The 9,720-nt window shown below is 37.3% G+C and overlaps 1 protein-coding gene across 1 annotated transcript in view; it reads right to left on the bottom strand.

The window, feature by feature from the left end:
• Window positions 1–2,630: 2,630 nt before the first annotated feature.
• The window catches only part of AKAP11 (A kinase (PRKA) anchor protein 11), a 19,668-nt gene continuing 12,578 nt past the window's right edge, over window positions 2,631–9,720 (bottom strand). The window contains exons 7-8 of the mRNA XM_010135780.1: window positions 5,152–9,720; window positions 2,631–2,790 (exon numbers count right to left, since the gene is read on the bottom strand). The exon at window positions 5,152–9,720 is cut by the window's right edge and continues 9 nt beyond it. Of these exons, the coding sequence (XP_010134082.1) occupies window positions 2,631–2,790; window positions 5,152–9,720 (4,729 nt within the window). The remainder of the gene's footprint in view (window positions 2,791–5,151) is intronic.

The following is a 9,720-nucleotide window of genomic DNA, read 5'->3' on the forward strand; positions in this document are numbered from 1 at the left end:
AATCTAAGTTCCTAACATTGGCAAGAAAAGCAGAAGATACAAGCACTCCGCTGCAAAACTAAGTTTATGAAGCCTGTTAAAGAACTGTCATTCCTATTTCCATTCAAATGGAATTGCAGAGATCACATTTTGGTAATTCTTTCCAAGTTGCCTTGCTCCCTTGTTTACACAGTTTAATCTCCTGTGAAGTACGGAAGTACAACTTTTATACTGATGTGAGATGCAGAGGGCATGTACTGTTTCAACTGAGCTACTACAAAAAAAAAAAAACAAAGTCTTTTTTCTCCTGAAGTAAAGCAAAGCAAGGTAAATTGAACTGGACCACTGTAGCTTGTATCGTCTTGTTTTCAGGGGATTGTGATCTTGTGTTACAAAAAAAATTTCAACTACCTTTAATGGAATTAGGTTTATCAGTATGAAGGTAATTCCTAAAATGTCACCTGAAGGAGTCTCAAGTACCAGTATCCACTGAATACCGCCTGGAAAATACTGGGGGAAGAGACAGGTCCTTCCTGATCAAGTAAAACTTGCTTAATGTTTATTATGTCATTTAATTATATTCTACCAGCACTACCAAGCCATGATGATGGCCAGCACTACAAACAAATTGGTCTAATGATATCCAGTACCTCAAAGATGGTACAAGTAACACTTGCTGACAGGTGCTTAAACACAACAAAGCCACTTGCATTAAGAAAGAGCTGCCTGGGGAGCAATATTACCTGATAGTGGATTTAATTGTTTCAAATTGACATGGTTTACATGTAATCAGCACAATATTTTTTAAACAGATGGCCCTAACCATAAGGAATAATTAAAACAAAAAAAAGAAAAAAAACCCTAACACAACAAACCCCCAAAATCTCAAATGTTGTAACAGCATAATGAATGCCCCTTCTGTGACTGCATGGCATTTTCCTATTTAATAAAACAGTTTATGTTAAAAAGAAGAAATAAAAGCAATAGATCTTCATCATTGCTAGCCAATTTTTTATTTCCTTAGAAAATGCTAACGCTGTTCTACAACCGATGTTACTATTGAACCTTGGTTTGTTACAGAAGGTGGTCCCCCCCACCCATCTTTTTACTCAGTGCAATAACCCCAGATCCTGTCATTTCCACCTGCTAAAACTCCACAACACAAGAGAACACGTGCCGTTACCAATCCACAGTTACATTTTATAAAACTAGCTGATCAATTTGCACAGGCCAGTTTCTTCTGCCAACACCCTGCTATCCAAATTATGCCTCCTCTTTTCTGAATAAAACACTAATTTAGGTCATTCCCCCTCTAATGAGCCACATATTTTCTTGTAAGTTACAGAAATTTCTTTCTTTTAATTTAAATCTGTTTTGAGGATAACAAACCAACAAAACATACAAGAGGTACAGAAATTTTTCTTTTTTTTTTTTTTTTTTTACACTTTTTTTTCCCCCCAGCATCAACTAACCTATATTTTATTCACTATTTGTAACTGCCAATATGCTGAATATTCTTCTGCATAGTCTGAATTTCATCATGGAATTCTAATCCATTTTGACTCATTCCACAGATGATGTTTTATTACAGTAACTACGTATTCTCTTACAAAATAATTCAGTTGTATGAGTGTTAAATTATAGTAGAGGTTTGATTAAAATATTTAGTTAAGCAAGATATGAAGAATATTGTAGACATTTAAGTCAGCAGTTTTACTTTGGTACCAAATATCCTATTTGTACATTACATGAGGAAGCATTATCACCCTTACTTTCTTTAATCTCAGTGATGCTAGAAGTACTAACTAAAAACAAAAAACTTCTCCCCCATTTCTGCTCTATTTTAACAGAAATGCTGAACTTTGTACAGTAACATAAGAGGTATAGCAATCATAAACTAAGTTTACTCATTTCTCATATATTAGTTGAATATAAGTTTTGGGCTACAACTCCCCATTTAATTTTTTTTTTAACAGGCAGAGACATGGAAGGTTTTCAAAATTCCCATTCTAATCTTTGTTGGTTATCAATAAGCCAGCGGAAGTGTAGTGAGAAGCTTTGTGGAAAAAAGTTACTACCCTGAACAGGTAAGTTCCAATATCACACACTGTAAGCTCATGGTTAGTAGTACAGAAATACTGCACAAATATCAGTTAGGAAGCTTATAAATTCAAATCGCCAAAAAGACAAAAATAACTGTTAAAACTCCTCGTGCAAATTAAGCTCATGTTTCATATGTTCTTGAAAAGTAGTTATTGCATAGAACACATTCTGAATGATTAAGTCTTAATATTTCAGAGGTCAATTTAGTATTTTCAAGCTGTATTTCACACACGCTGGTTATTTTTAAAACACCTGCATCTTTTGCTAATACTTAAACTATGTATGTACGATTTTACTTGATGTGTCTCTCTAACATCAAAGACAATGCATACTCCACATATTTTATGGAGTGTATAGCATGAACATTTGTGGGCAAGGGCATTTTGAAAGACAACACAAACATAATATTAGAGCCATTTTTAATAAAAAAATAATAGTGTGTTGAAGACAAAATAATCTTTTCTTCCCTAACACCCAGAAGAAATCAACTTGATGCCAAGTTTATTTGATGTCAAGATAACTGTTCAACTGTACTAACACGCTTATAGTTACCTGTCGCTGAGGTGAAGAAAACTGCTGCTCTCATCAGGATGTTCATCTTCAAAACTTAGATTGGACCAGCTCCCAGTGCTATCATCACCAATACTAAGACTCATCTGCTGGCTAACAATAGATTCAACAGAGTGAAATCCTTCTCTTCCAACAGAGCTAAACAAAAATTTAAGACAGAAACATCACTGAATTTCACACCAATCTGTGTTAGCTCATTTACAGCAATTTAACACCATTTCAAACACATTAAATTCCAAGGGGAAATAAAGGGTGGGAGGGGGTGGAATTCATTAATTTGTACCCTATTCTCCACACAAGAAATACAGCAACCAAATGACTTTGAAATTTCAACAGGCTTAGGGCAGAGATTGGAATTCTTTCACTAGAAGACAAAGGGAGTGTCACAAATAATTCTCTGCTTTGGAAGATTATTTGCTATACAGCATAGAAGATATCGTAGCCTTACGGACTGTACATCAAGGCACACTTTTCAAGCAGAAGCCTCACCATTTTTTAACCTGCTCACCATAGGACAGTTCAGCTGTTTTCCCCTGCCTGCTTTCAGTACAACCAGCTAGGTGGTCTGCTATTGCAGGCAAAGTTGCCTAAGTACACACCGGCATTTAAAATGGTCTTCTGTAGATAAAAATTTGTCTTCCGGCTTCAAGAAAGTATAGCAACGCATGACTTGTTCATCGTTTTCCCCTCAGGAAATAAATTTAGATTTTTTTTATCCAAGAGGCAATCAAGTAAGTATGCTCAATAAAAGGCAGTCTTAGAAGACACTTCAAAAGATCTAGCCTGGTAACTTCAAAGAAATTTGAAGTCCTTATTAAAGAAGATACAGTATGAGAACATGCAGTTATGAACTAACTTTCAGGAGTAAACAGTGATTATCTATATACAGATGAAGTGGCAGAAAGTTCAAGAAAAATGATCATCCTACTATGACCATGGCAAGCAGCCACTGTAACATTCACCACTTAAAAAGCCAACCTTAACCACATCGCCAGTAACACTTTGCTCCAGTGAATATAAATTTATGCAGACAAATATGAAGCTTGAATTGGAACTCATCTGGGTAATACAAAGGTCGTTTTTTCCCCCCCATTCTTCTTTACACTTATACCACACTAGCAGCAGTTCTGTTCACCACACAAGGCTGAAACATATGTATTACATATGCTTCTCAAGAAACATACGTACTGTATACTACACACTAGATGACAATGTAAGAAACATTTATTATTTTTGTCAGAGTAAAACCGTCTCCTTGACACTGATATAGTAATAAACAGCATCTCTTTGAACCTGCATTTTATTGCTGTCATATTCTAACTAGAATTTTTAAATACTATTTTAAAGAAATAATTCAGAAGTGACATATTATCTTTGATACTGTACTTATAGAAAAACATCACTGCACTACTTAGCTCTTTTTGGCACACACTGAATAAGGACTCAAACCTGCTGTGCAAAGAGACAGAATGTACATCTTAAGACCACTTTTATGCTGCTAGGATTTATGTATTTCATTTCAAACCTTGGAAAACTTAGTTCAGTCCCACTGTGGCCTTTAGCCACTGAACATGTAAAAATCAATTTTATTATTCATTGTGATGCCCTTCTAGAAACCAGGAAGAGAAACCTGTAGATAGTGTGAAAAATTCCTCCACAGAAATGAAGAAAAATAAATAATACTATATACTGGAAAAAAACAACATGGTAAAGACTGTTCTTGGACCTGAAAAAAACGTTTCGAGTCACTCTGATCACTGCAGTTTGTTTTAAGAAACGATTGCTATTTGTTGCAAAGTTACTTTGGCACGTTATTTCTTACTGATAGGTCTACTGAAGGAAATAGTATACCAGCCTTTGCTAAATACACGAGAATTTGAAAGTCCGTTCCTTGCCTATTGTATTACTCTTTTATAAGCTGAAGTGTGGTTTAGTAAGTTGTTGTATCTTAAAGTAAGGAGTTGTGAGGTTTTTTCCAACAATAAGGACACTATCACAACACAGCCATAATCAAAATAAAACCTTTGTACTATAAAGCAATGGCTAATTTGGCCAGTACCAGATGTTGGTCCTACTGACAAAAGCCAAAAATAAATTACTTCTATGTTTTAGCACAGAAGAGGAAATAAAGGTAGGGAGCAAACCTGGATTCCATCACAGCTCAAGATGAACAAAACCCATAAGGTCTATTATTCTCTACTGTAGGTAAAAATAACAGTATTTCAAGTTGCAATAAGATCCACTTATTAGTCACCTACTGGAACATATGCATGTTGATATAATAGAAACCTTAGTTTCAAGCTCCCACGGGGGAAAAAAGTAATTTTTTTCTATTTCTGAATCATTTAAATATCACTGGAATAAAAAGAAAACATTCAGAACATACAGTGTGTATTTCTAAAAATAATTTAAAGAATGAAAACTCATGCCGAGCACATATTTGTATTAGCAAGCTTTTTCTCGTACAGAATGCAATAATTAAGAGAAAATTAAAATTACCTTATGTTAACTGCCTGGCCAATGTTAGTCATAGCTGATGTCATTATTTCAATAGTAAGGCTTTCAGCAAAACTTATTCCATCTTGTCCAATACCGCTGTCAGCTGTCAGACTTGTGTAACTCAGCTCTCCTCCTTTCTCTACAGCCGCAGCAGCCCCCTTGTCAGAAAACACTGTCTTCTGTTCTACATCAACATGAATTTTAGGAATATCAAGCTGGAACATTCTTGATTTTTGACAGGCACCACCCAATCCAGAATGATGAAAATGCCTCACTGGAATGGAGGATTCTTGCGCAGGTAAATGATGAGTCGTACTTTCTGTACAGTACCGATGCTCCTTCATACTGCAGCATCTACAGACAGTTCCAGAAAAAGGAGACAGTTTCTCAGTATATGAGAGCCTATCCCCATTTTTCCTGTTTTCAGCCACGTGGAGAACTGCTGACTCTAAACTCATTTCTAAAGTATCATCTGCTACTTTCCTAGCATATTGTTCTATAGCTTGAATTACGCCTTCACTGTAGCCATTCTCATTTAAACTGTTTGTACTATGATACAGTTTATGATCTGAGGAGAACGGAAGAAATGTCCTAGAAAATCTTGTTTTAATATGATCCCCTGTGACTTCATCAAATTCAGTCTTTTTATATAGACAGGAATCTGTCAGAGACTTTGGCAAACATGTTCCCGACATTTTCAATTTCTTCCTGACATCACAAGTGATACTGCGAGCAAGGGATTCTGAAAAATGTAACAACTCTGTGCACTGCGTTCTCTGTGTGCCGGCACTCCTTTCATATGACTGGTCTTCACAGCGATGAATGCTGCTTTTCACTTGCTGTGCTGCATCTTTATTCACCACTTTGACCAGCTCCAGCTTACCATTTACCTGAGCATTTTGCCCAGGAAGTGTCTTTCTGCTGTATCTCAGTTTGTTTTTTCTAGCAGCTTGTTGCAAGCCTGATTTGATAGACCTGTAAGCAAGTCTGCTGGCATACTGATCCACTAACAGTTCAGCATTACCACCTTCCCTTTTCAAAACTCGAATAATATGATCTGCGTATTCGTCAGTCACACTTTCACAGCTTGGGTATTTGGAAGTCAAACCTGTCATGCCTGGACCTTGTGGTAAAGGAAGTACAGATGAATCTCTCTCCCCTAGCCACTGGTCCCATGCTGGACTGCACCGTTCTTTTGAACTTCGATCTTTGTCACCTTTTCTCAGATAAAGGCAATCCACCTGACAGTTAACCTGCTTCAACCTCAACAGTTTACAATGCCTTGATTTCACAATCTTCTTGGCCTCACTGATGACTCTTCCTGCCATATCACCTGCATAATTCCATAAAGAACTGAACGGCTCTTCTGGGATGTTTATAAATGCAGTAGATTCACAGCTTTTGTTTTGCATGCCTAACTGAACCTGTCTATCAGCTCCTCTTTTGTTTGGTTTACCATCTAAATGCGAAGCAGCCATTTCAGTTGCTATTGAAACTATATGGCTAGCTAAACAGTCTGCATATTGAACTGTTTTTTCTGAACACTCCTCTTTCTCAGCGAGCATTACAGAAGGATCTTCATCTTCACTACTTTCCACTTCTTCAGAAAGCGATCGCATGAGTTTCAGCATAAATTCCTCATTTTCTAAAGAGTCACACTCAGTTTTCGACACTCCAGTCATGGATGGATTGTATGGTGTAGAAGGTGGTGTTGCAGGTGCAAATTCCTTTGCTAATTCTCCCTTGAGTTTCTTAGATAGTTTTCTCAGGTTTCTTTCAGAACTACCTTGACATGGTACTAAAGGAGTTGGTGGGGGAGTATCAGGCATTACACAGGTATTTCCATCTTTGATACTTGATTTATCTTCCATCAGCAAAGCATCTTCACTGCCAAACATCACTGAAGAAAAGCTGCTTGCATGCAGAAAACAATCAGCCTGCCTGTAAGTTAAAGGCCCTGACGATGGTTTCTGATTATCATGGGTTTTTGAGGGCTTGTTTAAGTGTGTTATTGAGCAGCTTCCTGTGTCAGTAAAGTCCTCTAGAACGGGCCTAGCAAATGTCGCAGTGGAACAAAGTGGTGGTGATTTTGAAGAACACCTGTATCCTTTTTGTTCCTGCCAACAATCTTTAGATTCTGAAAAACACTGAACAGAATGAGTTGGAGTAAGAAGAAATTTACATGGATTATTCAAAGGCATCTGTTGCTGTTCCACTATTACAGAAACATTACTTTGTTTCTCAGCCTCTTGCTTCTTTATCGTATATTGTTCTTTTCTATTGATATCTGCATAAGGCTGTGAGCTCACATTACATGCTAAATTCTCACTAGTTTTACTTTCATCCACAGACTGCTTTACGACATACTTGGCCAAGTGATCTGCAAACACATTCTTGGGGAAATCTTCACCAATACACTGCACATAAGGTTTTTTATCTATTATTTTTCTTGTTAAAAAATCTGTATACTCTTCTACTGCTTTGGGTACTCTAGATGAGGTTATGGCTTCATAAGCTTCATTTACTATCATATCTACCATAGTTCCAGAGAAAGTATTAACGCCTTTCGACCCACTTGTTAATTCTGAATTATTGTTCATTCCAGATCTGTTATTTGTTTGTTTGGTATCATTTTGGTTATGTAAGAGTGATGGAGTACTTTCAGTACTTTGACTGTGATCTGAAGTTAGGTATATACTTCTGAAGGAAGCAACTTCCTCTTCTCTCTTTCTGCTTGTGAAAAATGGATGAGCGGAGTCTTCGTATACTTTCATATTCTCATCAGAATTTGGAGCAGTGGATACTTTTGCTTTATCAGAGGAAACCTGATGTTGACAAAGAGCTCTTCCAGCTAAGGGCACAGGTATTGAACTTATAAGACCAGAGGTGCAAAATAGAGCTTGCTGTACTGTATACTCCTTCTTGGAATCTTCGATTTGCTTCAGTGCTACCTTATCACAAAAATTAGGAAAAGCTGTGGAAGTCTGTGTTGACTCTAACATACTTTCTGCACTCACGTATTTAATGTTGTCCATAGAAACACTAATGGCTGCTTGTGTTGTGAAGGTCACATCGACCTGAGATAGTTCAATAAAAGCCTCCTGAATGACAGATTCAGACAAATCTCTGGCATAAGATCTTACCACTTTGTTTTCATAATCAAATGATGAAGGCTGTGGAGCTGTAGGTGTTGATGGATACGAAAACTGGCATACTTCCATGATTCCTTCAAACACAAGTTCTTCAGCAAGGTCTGCCGCAAACCGTGCAACTGTGTTGGTAAATATTTGTTTCTTAACATGCTGCAGTTCCTTCAAAGCACCAGTTATAGCTTCACTCACCAAAAAGTTTGCTATCCCATTAATGGCACGCTCCTTCAGGGAGATCGCTCTACGTCTTCCAATCTCATAAAAAGCCATTTGAAAGACCGAAGAAGTCAACCTAGCAGCCAAATGACAAAGTGCATTGGTGCACGAAGAAACACCTTTTTGCAGGTCTTTAAATGCACTGCCAAAACTTTTTTCAACTAATTCAGTTGCAAATTTTTGAATGCTATCTCTAATCATTAGTGACTTATGTTTAGATTTTGCTTGTTTATCTGGCTCCTTACTAGTTTTCATTTTGAGATCTGCAGCTTGACCTTTTTTCTCCTTCAAAGCAATCCCTTTGTGTTTCGAATCATTTCTTGCACATACTTGTTCTGATGAGGACTCAGAATGGAAAACAGAACCTAGTATTTCAAATGAGACACTATCAGCGTATGCTGCATAACTATTATAAACTGCATCATGGTGACTTTGACGTATCCCGTCAAAATTAATTCGACACAAACATTCAGAAGAGCCACAGCTCCCTAGTGGACTGAAAGCCGATGATCTAATAGGGCTGAACAAGCCTCCAGTCTCTTCCCCTGATGTTTTCACTGGGCGAGGCGAATCCGGGACATCAAAGACGCTGCTATACGGTGATTCTGGTTTACGAGGAGTTGGTTTCTTCACATTGGCTGGGAGAGTGGGACGATCAAACTTGAATTTCTGAGGATTCATTGTAATACTTGTAGAAGACAATTGTTCATGTGCAGTCCTTCTTTTCTGAGAGGGATTCCCTAGGATGGGATCCTTAATAACTTTACGAGAGTTTTCCAAGGCTTGTTCCAGGTCGTCAAACTGATCAAAACTATCAAAAAATTCACTTACTTCTGAGTCTGAATCCTCTATACCATCTTTCACTACTGGAATTTTTGGCAGCTGAAGTTTTGCCTTCAAGCTTTTTTGATACCCTTCTTCATCTAAGAAGATGATGGGGCTTGGGCTGGAGCAATCTGACTCGGAGGATTCGGCTGGAGAGGAAGAAAACAATGTTTTACCTATAAAATTAACACCTTGATCAGAAGGATTATATGGCTTATAGAAACTCCTTTGTATCCAAGGATCAGAAATTGAGGTTGTAACTGAATTTTTTACTGCGGACAATTCCTTAAGTCCCAAATAATCAATCAAAGTAGAAGATCTAGCAGATGACTTTCGACGTGCAGAACCCACAAGGATCTTTGCGTCAACAGCTTCTAAA

This window comes from Buceros rhinoceros, unplaced genomic scaffold (genome assembly GCF_000710305.1).
Source record: "Buceros rhinoceros silvestris isolate BGI_N320 unplaced genomic scaffold, ASM71030v1 scaffold3175, whole genome shotgun sequence".
In the NCBI taxonomy this organism is placed as follows: domain Eukaryota; kingdom Metazoa; phylum Chordata; class Aves; order Bucerotiformes; family Bucerotidae; genus Buceros; species Buceros rhinoceros.